The sequence below is a fragment of the Coturnix japonica genome, chromosome 9, assembly GCF_054131305.1.
Source record: "Coturnix japonica strain WE chromosome 9, WE-NBRP24, whole genome shotgun sequence".
NCBI lineage: Eukaryota > Metazoa > Chordata > Aves > Galliformes > Phasianidae > Coturnix > Coturnix japonica.
Genome location: NC_140671.1, coordinates 29,892,547 through 29,915,222, shown reverse-complemented (window position 1 = coordinate 29,915,222; position 22,676 = coordinate 29,892,547). Strand labels below are relative to the sequence as shown.

Here is a 22,676-nt window from a genome sequence, read left to right as displayed (position 1 = left end):
CACAGCTGTACCTTGCAGAATGCTGGGGTTAACTTCCCTGTCTGGTAGATGGGAGCAGTACGGTTCTAAGGGTGGTATGATATTCCAAACCAATGAAATGATTCCAGTCGTTTTCTTCTTAGCGTTACGCTGCAACAGGTAGAACTACTTCAAACTCAAACCATTCTTCTCCTGTAGCAGTAAATTCCCTGCTTAACCTGTACAGCATTTTGACTCAGCCTTAATGATGGGGAAAACCAGAGTTTGACCAGATGGACTCAGTTCAAACATCAGCAGCTGCTGCCATGGGGTGTTTGCTTTCAGTGAGGGCCTCTATCTCCAGTGGGACACAGGTCTCTATGCACAGCCCAGCACATCTGAATGGCAGCAGCTGCCTATTAGCAGGCAACTGACTTCTCTAATTGTGTCAGAGCATGTGTTTAGTTACATGACATGAGTCAGCAGATCTACTGTATAACACGTTGCCATGCATCATTTAGTGCTGAATACCAATCTCTGCATTAGAAAGCTGTTCTTAGGCTATTTTCTTACCGTCATTTTCCTTGTTACCTAAATGCACAATAATACATACACAATTCATACTAAATAATGCTTAATAAATAAGTGTAGGATTCCATCCTCACTGCAGGTTGGAGTAATGAGATGTACAGACTGTTGGCATTTTCCTGCTTTGGTTTCCAGGCATACAGTAGCAGCCTTGTGTGGCTGATTTTTAATAAACACTGCAGTCATGCTATAAAATGTAATCTCTGATTCTCCACATATTTTGACTTGGCAGCAGGTACGTTAGTGCTTTGCATTTGGAAGCTCAAAGTGTCTTTATTAAACTGTCGTTTTAATTTCTATTAGAATACAAGCTTGAAGAAGATTTGTCTGATGGTGGCAAGATGTGGAACGAGGTCACTTCTGAAGGAGCTGGAGACAAGTCTGAATCTAGCACGTAAATAATTCATTGCTTTGTTTGCAGCTCCAGTAATAACTTCCTTTGTAGTGGTGATTTACCTTTTCAAGAGCAGGTTTGGTTAACTCAGTTACCTGTTTGTTGTCGAATGAGCCCCAGGCAATATGCATACATACAACAGGAGGGTGCACCATATTCATGTGGGCTTATCAGATCTCCTTAAAAGAGCATTTATTAGCCTGGGTGGTGCTACACCAAGCAATGCACTCTTCTAAAAGCCAGCCAGTTCTCTGTAATAATATGCTGTGTAACGTTCAAATCTCTCTGTACTTACAGAACAACAGGAATTACTGGAAAAAGGGAATAATATCAATGTTGGATTGTAAGTTTCTGAATAGAGAGTTTCTGAATATAGAGAGTTTTGTACTGCTGTGTACAGTCGAATAGCACAGAACTGGCGTGATGATAGTTTGGTACCACTTTGGTTTTACAAGTAGGTGGTAGAGTGAATTTATTCCTGGAGAAATAAATTTGCACGTAGCAAAGGTCATGCATGGAAAATAATTCAGTGGTTTGAATGTGGCCTTAAGTAGCTGCTGCTCTCCTCACAAAGATCAAAGCACAGTTTGGCCTGTTTGACAGACTGCTAATCTCTGCCCTGCAGTGTCCTGGCATAGGGTTGCAAGGCATGATGAATAGCTGAAATGATGTTTATTAACATATGTATGTGGGAAGTTGCATAGCACATATGCCTGCTGCCAGTAAATGTTGACAGTGTTACCATTATCAGCAGAGAAACTCGAAATACACCAAAGTGATTAAAAAAAAAAAAAAAAAGCCAACAAAAAAGATCACCAAATAACAGCAGCAGCCATCTTCTGACTTCTTCTTTCTGAATGTTGAGATGGGCTGAAAAAGTAAGAGAGATGGCTCACAAAATGAACAGTTCCACCCAATGGTTTACACTAGTTTAGAATGTTCCTTTCAAAGTTTTAAAGTAATGCTCAGGAAAAGTAGATCCTGAAAACCACGGGTGTGACTGAGAGGAGGCTCAGCCATTTAAAACCAAAGGTACAACCTCAAAGCAAAACTTCCTGGAGCTTTTAAACTTCTTGTTGTGTTTTCATGTCCATCATCTGTTTCAATTCAAAGGGACAGCCTGGAACTCTGCCTGGACAGCGTTACAAGCAGTCAAGTTCTGAAGTCTACAGATAGAATTTGCCAAACTGCTTTACCCAGGAACCTAAAAGAGCTCAGTGACATGGCCAAAGAAAAGGAACGTGTGGTGCAGAAAATCCGGTCAGTGTTGAAGGAAACATAAACCATAACATTTGTCATGAGAGTTATGTGATGCAAACACTTGATTTGATATAACCAGTGTATTCCAAGACCCTTGTAAAGGATTAATGTTAAAAATGAAAAACTAAAGCGCTGATAATGATGCTAAAGAAGAGAGTTCTGGTCTGCAGTAATTAGACACTAATTCCTCCCAGTTATATCATTATAAATATTTTCTTAACTGTGATGGAAATGTTCCATTGGAGTCAGTGATGTCAGCTGCATACTTCAAGATAAGCACCTGCGAGGAGCATTTTGCTGTGCTAAGGTAAAAAGATGTTCTATAGCAGAAGATGGCTCTGCAGAGGGATGATGTTAAAAATGCTGCTTAAGATGTTGTCTTTTTTTTATAATATGGATGAAGTCAGACTGAATTGTTGTTACTTTTCTGGAAATAACATTCTTGAAACAAACATGGGCTTCTCAAGAACCTCATTATAAAGTCTTAGTGAAAAAGTGCCGTGGTGGTGGGGAGGTGCAGTGTTTGAGGAATCCCAACTATCTTATCCTTCAGAAAGAAAAGTTTCATGTTTGAGAGAGCTTAAGATGTAAATGATGTGTTTGTTTGTTTCAGAGATGAGCTGAGTGCCTGCCAGCTGCGGATCAAAACGCTACAAGAGCAGCTGGAGAACGTAGACATTGAGACAGAAGAGGAGAAGGAGGCTGGCAATGTGTAGGTCGAGAATATTTCTGGGTGCCAAAGTTACAGGCATCTGCTGTGTTTATCTGTGTGTAATTAATGAGTTACTTTTTTCACCTTGTCATGTTGGCAGTTAACAGCATTTTTCTGCACACACATTAAAGATGTCCGTAGGTCAATGAAACCCAATGGAGTTACATCTTACGCTGAGAATGGCCATAGCTTGGAAGGCTGCTCTGACATGAGTGTTATTCTGTATGTTCAGAGCAATGCTTTCGTTTCTGCCTTGGTGAATGCTAACACTGCAGTTGCTTTTCAGGTGGTTTGGGATTTTCAGCAACAGCTTCTCTCCTTGAAATAAATAATGGTGTCTTAGCGTGGACATCACTGATCTCTGTGCCTTCAGGTCTAGAAGTTCTGTTAGTTAAATCAGAGTGCAGAAGGAGGTGGAGACTCAGGAATGGATAGGAAAGACATCTATTTTAAAGGAGCATCCAGCAACAACAAGTTATTAGTCAGCCTAGCTCACTGCTGTCAGTTATGTTTATTAATCCTCCAGTAAATTCTGTCTGTTATGATCAACCAATTCCATGTCAGTTCTAGATGTGATGTTTCTTCTCCTGATAACAATTACAATTAGGATTTATATGTACGCCTTTCCTTTTTTTAATTGTTTTATGTTGTGAAATGCACGAATGCCTTTCAGGAGTAGCTCTGCACACAGGAGCTGCTCTGAAATGCTTGTGAGGAAGTGGGAGGCAATTTACTGTACTCCTCACATTTGGTTTAAATAGAAAGAAGTGGGTGGCTTGTGTACCAGGAGCCAGTGCATTGTGAACAAACTTTGCAACTGCATTTTATGACCTGTGTTATTCTTCAATAAGAAGAATCTTGGTGCATCAACCAATGACAGAATAACCAAGGCGGGTTAATTGCCAGAGTAGAGTAACTGATTAAACAAAATGAGTTTAATGCTCATCAGACTTGGGTGGCAGGTATTAGTACTCCCTGTTCAGGATCTCAGAGAGATTCTTATTAAGAAAAACCAACAAAGACAGAAAAGCATTGTGTGAGGTTTCTATATTTATGACAAGTCAAATTGTGAGGTCTAGAAATGTGGAAAACAGCAATTTTCCCAGTCTGTTATATTTAGCAAATTAATAGTGAAGAAGATTTGATAAGTTCCTGGCTTACAAAGCCCAAGTGCATCACGTTATAGCAATAATGAAAATACTGTGCCACAAGCTGTACCGATGCCTTAAAAAAGCTGTGGAATCCAAGTAGTGACTTTGGGTAGAAGATCCATTTCCAATTTTCACTTCCAAAGATGGAATTTATGTTGAATAAATCCCCTTTGTTGTCTATTGATCCTGCAGTACTGTGCTGTGCAGTCATTTTCCTGGGTAGAGATGCCCAAGGAAAATAAACAGTGTGTTGTTACATTGCTGCTGTAGCCAAAGTGCATGTGGTGTCGTAGTGCCATTTTAAGGGCATAATCAATCAAGGTTCTCTTGGTTTGCTTATACTTATTAATGCTTCTTTTGTCAGTGTAAGAAATAATCACTTGGAGCCACCTGAGAGTGCTTTTTAAGTAAATAGTCCTGTGTAAATATGGACATATTTGTAATAGATTAAAGAAAGCTGCACCTCTGAACAACAAACAGACACTTAGAGAGCTGAATAAGAGACTCTGTATAAATTGATGTAATTCTAATACACAGCACTCACCCTCAAAGCTATTATTTATTGTTGCTGACTTTGTTTGAAAGGAGTTTGTTGTTTGTTTGTTTGTTTTACATTAATTGGTTCCAATTTCTTTCTGATCATATCTTTTTCAATGTACCAGCGCAGCCGTGTTCCGCCTACAGGCAATGCAAAGGCGACTGTGCACTGAACTGGAGGATGAGAAGAATTTTGAGTTGAAAATCACTTTGACGCTGCAAGAAAACATGTAAGTGATGGAATGAGAGAACTGCGTGATGGGAGTCAGTCTTTATTATGTTCTTCCTGTGCTGTTTAATGGATCCAAAATTAATCTCTAGAGAAATTGTTTGTAAATTCCGAACTACATAATTTGAAGAGGTGAGGTTTACTGCAAAGCAAAGGATCTCGAGAGCAACTTTTAGCCTAAACAATTAGGAAATTGTTTGCTGTGGCTCAGATCCTGAGTTAATTTTCACGCATAAATGAAATTTAAGTCCCATTTTAACTGGAAAATGGGATGGACTAAAGTAGATCTGTCTGCAATAGCAATGAATAAGCATAAATACTTCCAATTTATGCCTCATTTGTGAAAGCAGCTCACACTTTGTTTTAAAGACTTGAGATGTGGCGGATAGAAACCCAGAAGGGAAAATATGAAATCCTCCACAAACAACTTAAAAAAGATGAGGAGGAGCTGGAGATGCAATACCGGGAACAGGCAGAAGTGCGGATTCGGAAGGAAAAAATAGCAGCACTGAAAGCAGAAGAAAACCAGCTGTCTTTAAAAAAGTAAGTGGGGCTCTGCTTCCTTTCCCTCTATCATTCATCTCCAATTCATTATTTCGCATGTTGAGAGGATTAGTTAATGGAAGTAATCATAGCATTGTATTTCTGAGCTGGATTTCGGGTATGAAATATTTGTGTGAGGAAATAGAATTAAAGAATCTCCCTCAGTCTTGTCACTATTCAAGTAAAGATTTCTGACATGATTAACTTGCTAAAGACAAAAACTGTGTATGCTTTTTGTCTAAGGAATTGAAATGTATTAAGTCAGACTAAGTGCATGTGCCTGCATTGCTGCTTGATGCCAGGTCCTTCTAAATTTCAGATCTTCTCATTGAAACTTGGAGAGAAAAAGAATCCCAGGTTGTCAGTTTGTAGCTTTTGTGATGACAAGAGACTGTACAGAGGGGGAGAAAATACAGTCCCCATTTCAAGACGTACAAATAAACGTCCCATCATTAGATATCATTTCCTTAGTGAAACCATCATCATTTCCTTAGTGCTGTTGGTTTGCCCATCTTTCACAGAAAAGAAGAGAAAGCCCAGAAAGAATATGAAAAAAGGCGTAAAAAAATGGTTGAAGGTGCCAAAAGGAACCATAAAAAAGCAGTCTACTTCCTGAGAGAAGGCATGGCAAGGTAATCACTAAGTCCTGTTTTATTTCCCAGCTCTGGACGTTCTCGGTATGCAGTGCTCTATCCTCTACTCTTTGGAAAGCAATCCTTTTTCTGCTAGTTTACGTCCTGGTATTACACTTGGAAATCTGCTTCAATGCCAATGCTCTGAAGCTCCCAAATCTTACACGGCACAAAAAGACATGAAAAAAAACAGTCCACCTCCTGTCTTGGTATGGTCTTCAGATTCCTTGCAGCTGAAGGGACCATTCTTTGATGAGATGCACAGAGTTCTGACCCCTCGTGGGTGTTAATAACCATTTACAACTCTTACAAACAAATGTGTGAGGTAGCACAGCTGAATTCCAGGTTGGAAACTTGCACTGTGCCTTTCTGCATTACCTCTGACATGCAGTCAAATAGCTTTCTTGCTGTCTGTAACATTGACTCTGAGGGCATTTCTGTGTGCTCCCGTTCTCTTATGGTGGATGGTAAACGGAGTGTTTTCTTTGTAAGTTCATGTTCATACAGTTAATGTGATATTATTTTGTTACTCAAGGAACTGAACATTTGTTACTTCTACTTGTATATTAGGACTTAATTGAAGAAGTGATTGAAATAATTGTACTGTTTTTATGGTGTTCTATGTTTTTCCTTAGATAACGTCTACAAACTTAACAGTAATTAAAATTAACAAACTGAACCAAGACAGTTCATCTTTTTTGCTCAGTATTTTTCTGGCTTTTTTTCTAATTTGCCACTGCATTAACTGGGATACTCACAGACTCGATCCATGCCCACATATTTCAAGGCTTTCAAATTTCTGTGGTTTATTTTCAGTGTGGCTAAATGTGGTTTGCTTGTGTAAAGTTCAATACGCCATTGTTTAGATATCAATTTCATGATCAGCCTCTGAATTCTTACTTTATTTTAGCAACTAGACATAAAATCAAACTGGTTGAAAGCCTGTGGGCTCTTGTGATCAGAGGGTGCTGTATGTAAAAGGCTCTCTGAATTGTTCTACTTTACCCACATCCAGTATTACAGTGAACAGAGAGACATGCAGGAGATGAGTTGGGTGACTTACACAATTACTGTTTTTCAGCTTAAACATTCTAATGCTAAAAGCTTTCCAGGATATAAGCTGAAAGATTTCACTCTGCTTACAGAATCCATGAGAAGAATGCAAAGGAAGAAGCAAAAACTCAGGAGCATATGGAGAGAAGGATGCAAGCTGTGCTCTCCCTGAAAAACAGCATAACTTCCAATAGGGTACTGCTGCTGTGGCTGAGCTGGGGAATGAAGAAATTGACTTGTCAGACTGCTAGCTTTTACTGAAAGTAATTCCAGTTTTCACTGCAGAATGGGTGTGTGATGCTGCCATTCCATTGACCAAATCTCTTTTTAAATGGAGGAAAATCTAACTATAGGAAATAAGGGTACTAGATTTGTATGGACAGATTTTGGCACTTCTACTTAAGGAGTCTTTTTGTGAACATTCTGTCTACTATGGCACCGTAGCTTTCTTGAAAGTAATGCATACAGCAAATACTCCTCCAAAAACATGGCTGAAGTATTTCTAATTATTTCCATCCCAAAATGAGAAAACATATGGAAAAAAAGTGGTTACTTAAGCGTCTAAACAATGTAAAGTAAGAACTTCTGAGCTAAGCTACTTCCCTCATCCATTTGTGTTCTGTAGAATATGAGGGAATGATCTTAATTTAACAGCGATTTGATAAGAGCTGTAAATATCCTGTAAGCATTGAAAAACACTTCAAAGTGAAACAAGAAGGGGAAAGAATTAGTGCTGACCTGTCAGAGCCTCCTGCATCTCCTGCACACACAAACTACTGACAACTCGCTTGACTGCTGTGTATATCAAGAACAGTGAGCTGTATTTCAGATAAAGCTACCACAAATTAGATAAGGAGACCAGAGTCCCTCTTTCATTTTCTTTAATGTGTGAATCTAATATGAAGCCGTGGTTTGTTTGGCTCCATAGGAAAAACTCCAGGCTCTCCAGGCTTGGAACCAAGCAATGGCAAAGAAACAGGAGATGACAATGAGGGAGGCTATCCTAGCAGAAGGAGGCAATGTTGCCAAGGAACTTTTTATCCATAAACGTCTGCTACAGCATGAAAAGGAGAAACAGTAAGTGTTTATTTCTATGTTGTGCTCTTATTGCTCACTGATATTCATGCAGGAGTGTATTGAATCTCTTAATCAGATTCCAAAAGCATAACATATATGGTGCTGTCTCAAGAGAGTGAACTCATACTCTGAAAGTGTGAAATTCATACAGCCAGTTTTAAGTGACTTGAAATTCTAGCTTATGTATTATTCAGAGAACCAAAGTTTGGAGCCCATGTTCTGATTACTGCAAGGAGGATAAGCCACCCCAGGAGGGCTGTTCAATAAACCTAAACTGAATGCCTGAAGTAACAGTACTCCTGCATTCCCTCAACACTGTCCATATAGAAAACCACAGTGCAGTAAGAGCAGTAACAGCACAGGTCTCCTTCCTGCTGCTCTGGTATGGACAGAGCTGTGCCTGTATCTCATCTACTCTGGTGCAAAGTTAATAATTGTTTTTAACCAAATATGAAGATGAATTTGAGTCAAGGTGCTAAACAGAAGGCGGTTGAGGTATGTGTTTCTGCATACTGGATCTTCTAACCTATAGCAAATGTTCAAAGATTGAATTAGCAAAGATTTAATCAGTTTTGATAAATAATAAAATAATAATAAATGTCCACATCAGTAGGTAGAGATCTGCAGGAAACATCTAACTTTTAGAAGTTTAATCTTTTTGCCTCTTTCTTTCTCCTTGCTTGCCTTCTCCCTCTCACTGTTTCCCTTTGCAGGCACAAAGGAGAGCAGTTTGTTAGTCTTAATGTTAGCTGTGACACGACTGCACTTTCACAGCAGTTCTTTTCTAATTTCAGTACCACCCCACCAGCCGCTTGAGGAACTGCTGAATTATTCCCCCCAGGGCTCTACCTTTCTCCTTTAATGTGAAGGGACACTCTCTGTTTTCTCAGAGCACATTTTAGCCTGAATAAATCTTTCTGAATTGCCTGCAAAAAAAAATTTAACTCTTTAGTCATTAAAGCCTCTAACTTAATTTGTACATTGCCTGTGAGTAGAATGATACAGACAAGAACTAGTAATAGGAACAAAGGATGGCTTTAAACCTAGGGCAGGTAAACTAAGATTAAATGATCTACCCAATGTGTCACAGAACTGCGGCTTTGAATTTATACCTTTCATGTTCAGTACGTATGGCCTTACCTTTAACCCTTCTTTTGCTTTTCAACAACCTACTTGATTTCAGATAGGCAACTGTCATCAACTTCTAAAGCACTCAGATGGAATATGTTTAGCCTAAATATATTTGCCCTCTGAATCCCATTGTGTCTTGACACAAATTACTGCTGCTCCCAATTTGAAGACTTAACGTTGAGCTTAAGGGCTCAAAAATGGACTGTAAAGTTATTAACAACTATGGTTGGTTTAATGTTTCTTACGACGTCTTCTTACAGAGCTCTTCTAGAACAACAAAAATCAAGAAAAATTGAGATTGTATCTAAAATTTTGCAAGAAAAAGCTTCTATTCTCAAGCAGAAAAATCAGCAGTCCCGTACCAAGGCAATTAAGAGAGGGGGTAAATTTAAGGATTCTTCACTGTGGAGAAAGAGAACATGGCGCTATATTGAGAAGACCTGCAAAGATCCAGCTGAGGAACTACCACAGGTAAACAAAGGGCTAAGAAACATCTTTAGATTTATTTTCTATCAGAGCTGTAGGAAAGTGAATTTTGAATGATGAACTGAATCCCACGAGGAAGCCTGTGTCTGCCTGCAATCCTTATTTACTTTAAAGAAAGGGGGAGAAGGGTACACTGGTTTGTGGAAATAGTCATAACAGAGCAAGTCTTGGCTATCATGTAGGATATTTAACAAAAAAATTTACAAAACCCCAAAATGTACACAGTCACTATTCACATGCCCACCCCCCTATAGGACACAGTTATCATCCTATAGATGTTCATTACTGTAATATTATCTGAGTTGTCATTTTAAGAAGGGATTGGCTTAAGCTGTCATCTTCAGCCTTGCAGCTTTATAGACCAGTCACTCTGTATTAAAAGATCTCCCTGGAAACTGTTAACTGCTCATGTAACTGCCCTCTAGTAATTCTTAATGGTATTTCAAGATGTGTTTTCTCCCACAGAGGTCGCAGTGCTCTCCATCAGTTTGTTCTCCAGCTGCTGAGAGAGCTGCTTCTGTAGGTGAGAGTTCTGAAGACGTCCCCCATGAAGTGCTCTGTGAAGGTGATGAAGATGAGGAGAGGGACAAGATCCCAGCAGAACCAGAGCTCCCAGAACTACCGAGTCAAGAATGTGACTTGCACAAGGTAAGATCTGTGATAATTTCCCTTAAAAATAAGAAACAATAGATGTGGATATGTGTATTTGTCCTATTGTTACGTTAATGTTTTGGAATTATTCATGAAAGTGTCTAAATGGATTAGAAAAGTTTCATTTCCCTCTCTAGCAGTTGTAGGGATCTGAAGAAATGACACTGGCAGGTGCTGTTTTATGAATGAAGCCTGAAATTACTAATTACCTATTCTGCAGTTACCGTGTCATTATTGCAAGGATACAGAGATTCAGATGTGGGAATATTGGAGGGTAATTGCTGTTTGACACTGTCAGAGTTTTCTCCTCAGGAGAAAACAAAACTTCTGATTTAGTTCAGAGATCTGTGAAGACATCACACTGTGTTCACAACTTTTGTTCCAAACTGGGCAAATGAAGCATCATTTTTATCAAACCAACAGTATTCTGTACTCTAAAAATAAGTAAATGATGCCTAGGAATTGTGTAGTTACGATCATGCATATTATTCCAAAATGCTCCCATACACTGCTCTTTTCAGATGTAGGTTTTTAAAAGCAGACTTGATAATCAGTCAGAAAGGAGTGCCAGCAAATATCAGGTGCTTGTGTGAAAGAAGCACTGGACCATAACTGAAATGCTCAGTGAAGTTAGCTGATTTTCTCTAAACGTTTGCTCAGGAAGTGGAATATAACCCCTTTACTGCCATTAAAACAGAATGTTCTAATGCTGGATGGATGTGGGGTAATTGATCTTCCTTTTTAGACATCCCAAGAAGAAATGGATACAGAGCATCTGGCTACAGGGACAATGAAAACAGAGATTTTAGAGGAAGAAAAGGAGGAATTCCAAACTACAATTTTTAATAAGGGAACAGTGTCTGGTCATGAACAAGGACGAACTTTCTATAGTAAACCAAGCTGCATTCATTTCAAGGTTAGTGGCCATTACACATAGGATCTGTAAGGATGATGGATGTCTCTGCTTGTTTTGTCATTACTTGTGTGAATGTTGTTTCCTGTAATTGACACCTCCTGATATGTTTGATATTTCAAGGATTTTGATGTTGGTAAAATCTACAAAAAGAAGATAGTTTTGATAAACGCATCCTACGGCATTAACTGCTGCAAACCAGTGGGAATCAGCACATGGATGAAGGACTTCATCACCATTCAGTGCGTAAAACTATCTGTAGATGTGTTCCGTGTTTCAGTGGGGCCCAGCTTACCAGGTATCCCCCTGGCTAATACCATTCAGTTGTGTATTTTGTCTAGCCTGTTTTTGTCAGGCAGAATAGGGCTCTAGTTGTGCCTCAGTTATTTCATTTGGAGTAAATTCATTCGGTGCAGCTGTGAGACTTCTTGTCTTCTGATGGGCATTTTGTTTGCATCACAGACACCATGAAATGAGGCATTGAAGTGACTGGCAGTTTCTATTCAAGATGATTTTGATATAGCTCGCAGCAAGCAGCACGTTCTCTAATCACTTGCAGCAACCTTCTTTTTTCCTCTTCATTTCCTATTTGGATAGTGGGAATGTTACAGATCCATGGTTGAAATTGATGCTGGCTTCCCAGGTGTTAGAACAGGTGATGGGTCTGCTCCATTCTTAACAATGTTTATTGAGCCACAGCTCCACCAGTTGCCTTGTTTGTACAGTAAACACAGTAATTCTTTCCTCTTTAAAGTATTACAAGACTTTGTGAACAGGACCTCAACAAGTCAATCTTTGTTCTTTCCCATCTGCACCGGGGTTCTGTGGCTTTTCCTTAATCTGTTCCTCATTCTGACTTTCCAGATGACTAAATTAATCCAAGTGAAAATACATATAAGCATTCTTCACTGTTCCTACCAGAGCAGGAATGGGGGACTTCATACATGGCTTTAACTGGGAGCTTTATGCTTCTTCTCTTCATAGGTTTGACCCGCCTGGTAAAATGCCTCCTGGAATGTCCTGTGAAGTGGGGGTAATCTTTAAGCCTGTGGTAAGTGCACCTCAGTGGTAATTTTGTCAAATAGGCTGAATCTTTGCAAACTACATGGCTGGGGGGGTTGCTTTTGTTTTTCAGATAAATGAAGATCTGGAAGGAGAAATCTGGTTTATGGCCCAAACAGGATCCTTCTCGGTTCCACTGAAATGCACAGCCAAGACTTGCATTGTAAGTGACTGTTTAAAGTCAGAGTAACAGCAGAAAATGCGAGACAGCAGGAGAATGCCCACAGCTGGCAATTACTGGGCACTGTTTTGAAATGAGAACTTCAAAGTCCTCTTCTTGGAGAAGTGAATGCTCATTTGATGGACATCACTGACTATCTGGGACAGCAGTAATGAATGGTTTCTCTTCTTACAGCTGGCACTAGATACAGTGCTTGTTGACTTTGGCACTCATGTGGTGGGAGAGACAATCTCACGAACTGTCAACCTGACAAACACTGGAGCTTTGGGAACGAGATTCAAAGTTCAGACATCAGCAGGTAACAGCAGCAGATGTGGAACAACAGCAGAATCTTCTACTACCACAACGGTAGGTTCAAAAGCATCTCCCCGAATTAACCAATCCCATTTATAGCATGAAAAAGTAACAAGAAATTACAAGTCCCTTCTGCAGCTCCTTGATGAAGTCGGAGCTGGATACAACTCAGTGATCGGTCACAGTAGAAATCATTTTTTCCTGAATATTTTTGATAGGTTACACAACCAAGCAATGACTCTGCTCCTGAACCAAGCAGTGACTCTGCTCCTGAAAAGAAAGACAGCAATAGTCCTGTGACATCTGTGCTTGAAAAGGAAGAACGAATTTGTCCTGATGGTAGTGAAGAACCAACCTGCTGTGAAGCCCAGGAGGAGCAGCAGAGGACTGAGACATGTTCTACAGGTGAGCTGATTCTGACAGACTGCTGGTGCAGGGTTCCCAGTCTTAACCAAATTAAGTAGTTCATCATGCTAGTAGTAATGTTACATCACTTTGTATGCTGCCTCAACTCTAAATCCTCCGGAGCTCAGAAAAAAAAAGACTAAAAATAATGTACTGGCACCATTATATCAAAATCAACAGAGAATCTTGATCCTCCTCATTAGTGATCAACAATTCAGCTTCAGAGACTGCAAAAATATTATCATTTTTGTCCCACCCCTCAGAAGAGAAATCCACATGACAGGTTTATTTTTATAGTCTTTAATTCTAGTAACAAGAAAACAGAAAGATGAACCTCATAAGGCTTCCTTCTCATCCCTAATGTTTACTATGTACTTAAGAAGATACTTAAGATTTTGAAGAAAGACTTCTTCAAAATATGTGTTAAGCTCAAGCAGGGAAGGGGGATTTAGATCAGATCATCTCCAGAGGTCTCTTCCAACCTCAACCATTTTGTGTTGGTTTTTTTTTGCTTGCTGCTCTGTTTGATGCACACATCCAGCATTTTGTGGGTCTGTTGGTGTTTGTTTTTTCTTTCAGAACAACTTGCTCAAGATGCAGACAATTTCAGTCCAGATAAAGACACAGACAATACACATGATTCAACAAAACCCTCACCTGAGGAAACACCAATTGAAATTAAGCTGGGAAAGGTAATGAATGCCCTGAAATACATACAAGATTTTCAGTAGTCTAAGCCTCCTATGTATGTGCTTGTATACTATGAGCACATATGGCTTCACTTCCATTCATTTTTATAGCCAAAAACTCTAAGAGAGGTTCTCTTTAAAATTGTGTTGCTTCCTGTTTAGGTTACTGAAGGTGAGATTGGACCCTTCAGCTCAGTCAAACTTCAGATTATATTTATGCCAACTATCCCTGGGGATGTGCGGGCAGAGTTTGTGATCGTGTTTGACAACTCAGACTGCAAACCAGTGAGTGATTTTGTGTAAGACTTGCTTCAAACACTGTTGAAACCCTCCTACTTCTGCTTCTACCAAGAATTATAGGAGTGCAGATCCTGTGCTAAAAGCAGGAGAAACAGGCAAAGGACAAATAGGTTTATAGACATAAGAAATAACAATGAGGTAACCTATGATAAATAGTAGGAAACCTTGTAAATCATGGCCCTTCTTTCTGATGGACTATGGTTATTGAACCTGTAGATTCTCTCGAATTTCCACATAGCCATTTATCAAACACCCCGCTGGAAAACATCTATTGTCCTGTATATAAATCTGAAATTATTTTCCTCTGTTCCCAACCCACGCAGTTTATTTTCTTTCTGATGTATCAGCACTGGAATTATTTAGCATGAAGTAGTGAAACTGATGTGTGAAGGCTGGGACAGATGACAACTTTAGTTACCATTTCAGCATCTTTTAATTCTGCATTTTATTGGAAGCCAAATTCTGCCTGGGAACACTTCACAGAAACTTGCCAAATATATATATATATATGTAAAGAAAAGAAAAAGAAAAAGGAAGAAAATATTCCAAGGAGCTCAGTAGGCCAGTCTTGGCTCTCCCCACAGTCTACAGATGGAATAGTCTACAAAAGAAACTGCAGATGCATACTGCACATTCCTGTGGGTACCCTTTCTTTCAGCTCTGGCAGGGAAGGATCATTTTTGTCCAAGTCTGAGCTATGTGGCTGCTGAAGTTTAGACTCGAGGTCATTATGTGGAATATAGCACCATACTGCCCTTTTGTATAAACAAGCTGCATTCTCCTGACTTTCTTGCACATTCACTTAACACTTTATTTTCAGTTTCTTGGGCAGAATGCTATCCCTTCACATTCTCTGGAAAGGAGTCCTAACTAAAATATAATTCATTTCTGTTCTGGTCCACAGTCATATCTAGGCTCTATTATGTAAAATATTTCTACAGCTTTGTTTAATAAAGATACCTTTAACATGTATTTTAGCTGTAGGTTATAGCAGAAATTCTTGCTGTTTAGATCAGTAACAATTTGAGACTAACAAAAATAAGGATACTCTTGGTTTGTATTAACAGCTGTACTTCAGTGCCATTGGAGTTTCTATTGACGTGCCAGTTTGGGTGCCCAATCCCAACATTGATTTAAAAATCTGTATGTATGACAGACTTTACCAGGATTGCATTGACATCCGGAGCAGGTGAGCTGCCTTCCACAGCTAACTGAGATCTTAAGTCACCAGGTGATACCTCGGGGGTCTGTTGTACAAGAGACATCTGGTTATCAAAGCAGGTTGAAGAACAGTTTTGCACTTTTTATTTTCCCCTGGTGTTCCAGTAGGACATCCTGATTACAAGCCCTCTGAATTCCACACTACTGCGGAAACTAGACTCAGGTATACCACTACCCTAGATTCCCAAGAACAGCAATAGCTATGAAATGTCTGAGTTAATACACACCTTTCCACTCCTACAAGGTTCCTTGTGCTGTGCCTGTTCTGTGATAGAGCTGTTAAGTCCCGAGGGAATAGCAGCCTCAGTGAGTTTCATCATATGGAACTGCAGGCTAAATATTAGGGAGATAAATATGCCTAAAACTGAGTGCATATTGGGTACAACTGATAAAATTAATTCAATTATATGAATTAAGGACTGCACAGAGTGGCAGATACTTTTAAGTATACAGATAGTGATAAATTATGAATTATACTGGTTACCCAGATATTTTTTGTACATAAGTATTTCCGTAGTTTGCATCAGCAACGTCTGAAGGCTCCTTCTGTTTGCACTGTAACAGAAGGACAATATTTCAGCTCACTGGCTCCCAGACATTTCTTGCTGTAACATTCTATTATATGAACTCTTACTCTACTAATTGTCTTCAGGTCTACGTTGGATGTCTTTACCTAATGCAAACCCTATGAAACACTCAGCATTCCTATTCACCAATCTGCATATCTTAGATTCTATTTAAACAAGATTGGGGTGGTTTTGTGGGAGGGTGGGGGAGACTGGTTCTGTAGAAGGCATCCATTCTAAACCTCTTACAGACTGCACAGATTCTTCACAGTTGGAAAGAAATGAGTAAAGCTGTTATCTCAAAAATTCAGCCTACAGATATGAGAAGCACGAGTTATGTAAGAGGTTTTACTTGGTGAAGATAACCCAGGGATAAAAGTTACAAGCATGGAAGAAAAATAACTACCCTAAAGAAAACTTAAGATTTCAGAGGGGTCCCAAATATAGAAGCTGTGAAATTGCTTAGGCCAAATTTTTTTTTAACTGAGAGAACTTTATCAACTTCCCCTAAATTAAAAGCACTCAGTATATATTATGCTGTCCTTAACCCCTTGGCAAATCAGGTCTTCAATTCATCTCTCCCCACCTCCTTTGTTAGGAAAAATTGTTGCTGGTCTTCATGTTTTTGTTTCTCAGACAGAATAAGATTTCTTCATTGCTAAATTCTGTCTGCCACCAGTCATAACTGAACAGAGATCCTACCTCACCAGTCAGCACCAGTCAGATGCCTCAAACACTGCACTAGTCATTCCTACTGGTTCAGATAGAGAGGATGTATTTTAGCAGCAAATAATTAGCTGGTATTTCACAATAATTTGGCTTTGACTTTCCACTGACCTGACTTATCACTGTACTGCACTTTGATAATTATGTTCCAATCAGCTGTGTACATTTGCCTGAAATACAGCTGGGTTTACTTACAGTAATTCCAAAATCTTGTTTTCTATACTTAACCTAAAAGAATGTAAGTGTGTGATTTTGCCATAGCAGTTTTACTTGCCCTTCATTTTCAAAGGAAGCTTGGAACAGTTATAATTTTAATGTAGAGCAGAGATGCAAGAGGGAGAGGGAGGAACAACCTGCAAGAGCAAATGTTGCAGAGATGGCAGCACCAATAACCCTTGATGTCACTTGAACACATCTGATCTGTTTGCAGAGCAAAAACTACACTGTATTTGAAGTTTGAGGTGTGCAAAGAATTGAGCAAACACATGAAGCTGCTCCCAAGAACAGGTTACATTCAACCTCAGTCATCCTTCAGTGTGCATTTGAAGTTTCTGCCCAGGTAACCCACCAGCATTAATATTTTTGCTATTGAAATAACGTCAGCAGGAGGTTGTCAGTGCAAAATCTGAGCAAATCAAGTATTTTTTCCTTCCTTTATCTGATGTCTGTAGCCGGCTGGACTTCACACTGCTGGTGTCAGCTCAGTCATAGACTCCCTTCTCCCCCTTTAAAAGATGCCAGATGCACAAAGAGGAAATTAACTTGGATCAAAAACCTATGAGGAAATGCTTTTCCTGTAGTGACAGCAGCAGTGTCAAAATCCTAGTAGTTGTATTCCTGCTTCCACTTCTGTGGGGTGGCTATTCTTACACAAAAGAGAAGTTATCTGGGCAGGTGGCTACTTCACGGATCAGTGATCAGATCATTTCTGGACAAGCACTCCTGTCTTGCTGGGTAAGGTAAGAATGGTTGGACTGTTCATATCTTACCCACGTACATTTACCTTAGAATGTGAACACAAGGATTTTGATTTTCATGTAGGAATTCATATAACATCTTCAGAGATGCCAGAAGCCTTATCCCAGCAAGTTTCTCCTTTTCTACTTCACAATACCTCTGTGTGTACAAACATAACTCAGCCATAGAAACAAAAAATGCCGTTTTTTTCATAGAGTTACATATTTGGATTTTCACTGATGTGCTCAGCGTCTCTATAAATCAGACCCAGTTCTAAAATAGGAGACTAAGCCTTGGCATCAGCGTCCTCAGCAGGTTGGTTAGTGTCCAAGGAACCTAAAGTATTTATAATTCTTGTAACATACCAAATCCTATCAGGTTACTGTAACAACAACCATTATCATGACGTTCTTCCATTCCTAAACTTCAGATGCTGCAAAGCACTGTTATACTTACAGAGTAGATAGAAGCATAGCTTGGATTTAGAAAATTAATCTGCCTTTTGAAAAATGAGGAGGCTTCAGAAAGGAGATTTGATGAGATTAAGGCTTTTCCAACACACAAAATAAGTATCTGGCTGTTTCAGCATATAGATCATTTTAAAAGGCCTAACACACTGGAGAGTGTGTATGACAGACAATGAGCTTGCTCCAAGCTGATGTGGAGAACTGAGCTAGTGACACATTTCTCTAAATGCTTCCTCGTGGACTTAAGCTCAGTTTCCTCAGGAGAATGAAGAGCTCTTTTAAAAGCAGCACAAGTAAAAAGGAACACTCATTCAGCAAGACTAAGTGAGCAGATAAGATGACTGAAGGCTTGGGAAGCTCCCCCAAGTATTCTGTGCACACTGAAATGCATGGTCAGATGTTACAACGCTCACGTAACTATCTGGGTGCTAGAAGCAAAGGCCTATTTTCTGCTCATTTGAAGGCAAATTCTCTAATCTGCTGACTTTCAGCATTCCCAAATACTGCATCTTCTATTTATTTTTTTTCTATTTGGAAGTAGTCCTGCAGATGCTGGCAGTCTAAATCTGATTGGTCTCTCATGCTTCTCCTTAATGGCTTTAAAGAACAAAGATGCTGCTATCAGAAAACAGTCCAAAGGATTTCAGTGTCTCTTCCCTAAGGCACAACAGCTACTTTAGAACCCATCGCTGTGTACGTACAGTAACAATTATTATGTTTTCCCCAAGGATCATTTTGCAACACATGAATTCCTTCTGCTGTTCTAATGTCCCGTGACAAAGTGGAAGCTGATACTTTATTCCTACTTTATTTTTATCTCTGTGTTCTATTTTTAAACAAGTTAACAATCACATCTCAGGCTTGCAAAATAAAAGCCAGCAACATCTCAGATCAGTATGATGATCGTGAGTGGGTGCTATTTATTTTTTAACCATCCTTTAATAATACATTAAAAAATTGCAAGCAATTCCAATAGTAGTAGTAGGAATATTATCACTGTGAAGTCCTAAAAACAGGAAGCAACTCACTCTGGTGCTGTAAGACACCATAAATAGACCAGCAGAGCTAAAAATGTTAGCTTTTGTATTGTCTTGGCTTCAGGCTCTGAAACTGAGCTTGTGATAGCAAGATGCTGCAGCAACAGAGCACACGCCTCTTGTAAATGACTAATCTGGTACCTAATCAGACACTATTGGTCTCCAAGTGTGTTTCACTTTATTTATGTCTTGGTGCCGTGTGATCCAACTGGTTCTACCAATAGGTAGAACTTCATAGGTCACTGTAATTCTTGGTTGGCATTTTCATCTACCATTCTCCCCGATACTTGTGTATGTAAGGCTTACAATGCTTTAGTTAACTTCACAGAAGCATTGGAGCTGGTGCTTAACCAAATCTAAATGTGAATACTCTGTAGCAAAAATACGACATCAAAAGTAGAAGATTTTTAGACCTTAAATAAGAGATATTTTTTCCTTTGGTTCAGAAACACATCCATCACAGGTTTATTAATACCCTCAGGTAGAAAATAACACCAGTATTTTTATGAAGCTAAATGCAACTTTCTTCATTTCAGGCGCTCCCTCCCCGAAGACGCAGGGAGCTGTTTTAATGAAGAGACAAGTGTTCTGGAAGCTCCAGTGACGATACAGATTGCAGATAATGTTAGTTGCTGTGGGGTTTTTTATCCTGTAGATCCATATTTGGGCAAGTCCTCCTTTGCTGCAGTGTGAGGTTTTGCTGTTCTGTCATTGCTGTGCTTTCCATCACATTACAGTGTTACACCTAACCTTGCTTTACAACCTGAAGTCCTGTGACAACAGCAAAAGCCATTCACAGTAGCGATATAGATCTCATGATGGTTTTTCCTTGTCAGCATGTTTACAATACTGACAATTTAATCCTTTCTAATTAGTGTTTGCTTATTCCCTTGCAGTTTCTTCTGTAACGGAGCTCTCACAATTTCTTCATTCTTCTCTCTACTGTTGATGTAGCATATTCTTAGAATTCGTGTTATCTGGAGATGCAGATGTGATTCCATTCTAACATACAAAATTTCAGATAACTAACAGGGCGTGGTTTGGGCAATTATGTTTTCTAAAGAGCTATTTATTATCGCTTATTTTTGAAGAACAATGAGGCTGAAGTTCAAGATAAATATGTTACATTTACATTTGCTGCTCTGAAAGAATGTAGTAGAACAATTTATTTTGTGGTTCTTTTTTCTGATGACATTTCACTTAAATTCTTTCCACGTGGTACTACAGGTAGAGGTTTATATTCTTTGTTTTTGGATTTGTTTCAGGCTAAACAAATCAATCTTACTGTCCATGCAGTTGTTACTACTTCTGACTTGGAGATCAGTCCAGCAGAAATCAATTTTGGATACTGCACCATCTATGAAGCTGTGAGGACAAACATCACATTGACGAACAAGTCCATCTTGCCACAGGAGTTTGGATTTGTGAGACTCCCAGAGGTAGGTGATTATCCCGAGCACAGCCCTTCTTGTATGATATTTAATTATTTGGAAATTGTGGATATTGAGAAAGGTGATTATTGTGGATGGTAAGAAGCAAAGGAAAGAGATTCCACTGAAACTTGACTTAATGCATTTAAATTTCTGCTTTTCAAGCTCCCGTAAGGTTAGTAAAGTACACATCAGTCAGGTGCTAGGCACTGCAACTCAAATGAAAACTTCTTGATTTGTTTTCCTGACATTTGTAGATTTAATAACAGTATTTGCATCTAATTTTCTAAGTTCAGTAACTTTAATAAAACCAGTAATAGAACTTTGATAACTTATTATCCTAACAATTATTTCTTATCTTGCTACTTTGAAGTTTGTTGAAGTTCAGCCCAATGATGGATTTGGAATTCTTCTTCCTCTTGAAAGTCTGACATTGGACGTAATCTTTAAAGCCAACAAGGCAAAAGAGTACAGCTTTGAACTGACCTGCAAGTCAGAGGCTAATAGGTATGTGAAGAAATTTCAGCCATTCACATAAGTCTGTCCAGTAACAAAATCCCTGCCACTATGAAGAGCTGAGGCTGGGATAGAGCTGTGAGGCAGGTGTGGATTCAGTTGACAAGAGTTGCTCATTGCAATCAGTTTCATCCTTAGTTTACATGTCTCATATGCAAGCTGCTAGCTTGCCCCAGGTCTTAGCCTGCAATGTTTTGCCTGCTTTTTGAGTGCAATTACTGAATATTTTTTAAGTTATTAGTATCTTTTTTTGTGTGGAAAATGCTCCATGCATTAAGCTACACTACTAAAAAAATTATGACAAAAAATGATTTGACTGGATGTATTTCTTCATAGAGGAAGAGTTTGAGTATGGCTCACTAACAATAGTGTTATTTTCCATCTTTATGTAAAATTTCCATTGCAAGCTTGAGAAATTCTTCTTAAATAGGGACTACAGGATCAGTTTCCTATTTTTTGGGCTGATGAGGAGACTATTTTATGCTGAAACAATTTATCATGTGTTTATTTTTAGACAATTCAAGTTGTCATGCAGAGCAGTTGGAGTCCACCCACCTCTTGAATTGTCTCATTCCTTAGTTCAGTTTGCTGCAACAGCTCTAAATGATGTGTCTACAGCAACACTGTATGTGATGAATTCCCATGTGAGTGCCAACTTCTTTACTCATGCAGTCCCAAGAATTGGCAATGGGGAAGTTGCCCCTGTTGGACCCACTTCATTTGAGTTCTGCGTGCCAGAAGACTGCCCTGTGACAATCATGCCTTCTGTTGGAACTGTGCTGCCTGGAAAGGTGCATTCTTTTTAAATGTCAAGTGTTCAAGCATATCTTTTGATCATCTACATCTCTGCCTGTTCTGTCACTTGCAAATGATGCTGAAAACAAATTATTAGCATAGTTGGAAGACTTCACCTGAAACAGCTTTATATTAGACTTAAGGGGTTAACCATCAAACCTGGTTTATAGGAGCTGTTCCTGTGTATTCTTTCCCCAGTGCTATTGCTATGATTTATTTGAAGAAATTTCAGATCTCAAAAAGAATGGTCAGGTAATAGCTGCCCACTGTGATGCAGTAGACTTCAGAAAAGCTGAAAGTGACCTCATCCTTAAGTTTGTCTCGTCAGGGGAAAATATATGTATATGTTTTGCTATCAGATACATGCTCCTATCAGGCTTTGTAGGTATAACCCATGTATGAGAGACGAATTCTGCCTATCATTCTTATGTATGTTTTCTCTCTCCCAGAAAAGCTCGATTCAAGTGTCCTTCAGACCAACATTGTCAGATCAGCTAATCAGAGAAGAGGCAGCTCAGAGGCTTTGTGAAGCAGCTGCAACAGAGGCAGAAATACAAGTAAGGAATGCTGAGAACTAGCACGTGCTGTTGGTCTATTACTTCCCAATATTAGTTTCTCTAGATGGTATTTTTATCATAAAATTATTTCCTGATTGATGTAAGACCTGTTTGTACAGGAGTATTTGTAAAGGAATGCCTTGGTTGTGTTACCTGTG

At 39.2% G+C, this 22,676-nt stretch overlaps 1 protein-coding gene across 3 annotated transcripts in view; it reads left to right on the top strand.

The window, feature by feature from the left end:
• CFAP74 (cilia and flagella associated protein 74) overlaps nt 1–22,676 on the top strand; it is a 30,395-nt gene that overhangs the window by 634 nt on the left and 7,085 nt on the right. Inside the window, exons 3-27 of one of the 3 annotated variants that reach the window (XM_015882180.3) lie at nt 850–940; nt 2,054–2,200; nt 2,814–2,912; nt 4,726–4,830; nt 5,199–5,372; nt 5,894–6,004; nt 7,150–7,252; nt 7,986–8,134; nt 9,526–9,736; nt 10,217–10,399; nt 11,148–11,318; nt 11,439–11,557; nt 12,300–12,366; nt 12,451–12,540; nt 12,733–12,906; nt 13,071–13,257; nt 13,837–13,949; nt 14,109–14,231; nt 15,314–15,435; nt 17,190–17,318; nt 19,757–19,844; nt 20,486–20,659; nt 21,024–21,157; nt 21,681–21,957; nt 22,411–22,518. In XM_015882180.3, coding sequence (XP_015737666.1) covers nt 850–940; nt 2,054–2,200; nt 2,814–2,912; nt 4,726–4,830; nt 5,199–5,372; nt 5,894–6,004; nt 7,150–7,252; nt 7,986–8,134; nt 9,526–9,736; nt 10,217–10,399; nt 11,148–11,318; nt 11,439–11,557; nt 12,300–12,366; nt 12,451–12,540; nt 12,733–12,906; nt 13,071–13,257; nt 13,837–13,949; nt 14,109–14,231; nt 15,314–15,435; nt 17,190–17,318; nt 19,757–19,844; nt 20,486–20,659; nt 21,024–21,157; nt 21,681–21,957; nt 22,411–22,518 — 3,449 coding nt within the window. Of the gene's footprint in view, nt 1–849; nt 941–2,053; nt 2,201–2,813; nt 2,913–4,725; nt 4,831–5,198; nt 5,373–5,893; nt 6,005–7,149; nt 7,348–7,985; nt 8,135–9,525; nt 9,737–10,216; nt 10,400–11,147; nt 11,319–11,438; nt 11,558–12,299; nt 12,367–12,450; nt 12,541–12,732; nt 12,907–13,070; nt 13,258–13,836; nt 13,950–14,108; nt 14,232–15,313; nt 15,436–17,189; nt 17,319–19,756; nt 19,845–20,485; nt 20,660–21,023; nt 21,158–21,680; nt 21,958–22,410; nt 22,519–22,676 lie in introns of those variants that run through there. The other 2 variants (XM_032448799.2, XM_015882183.3) reach the window with 2 other exon arrangements.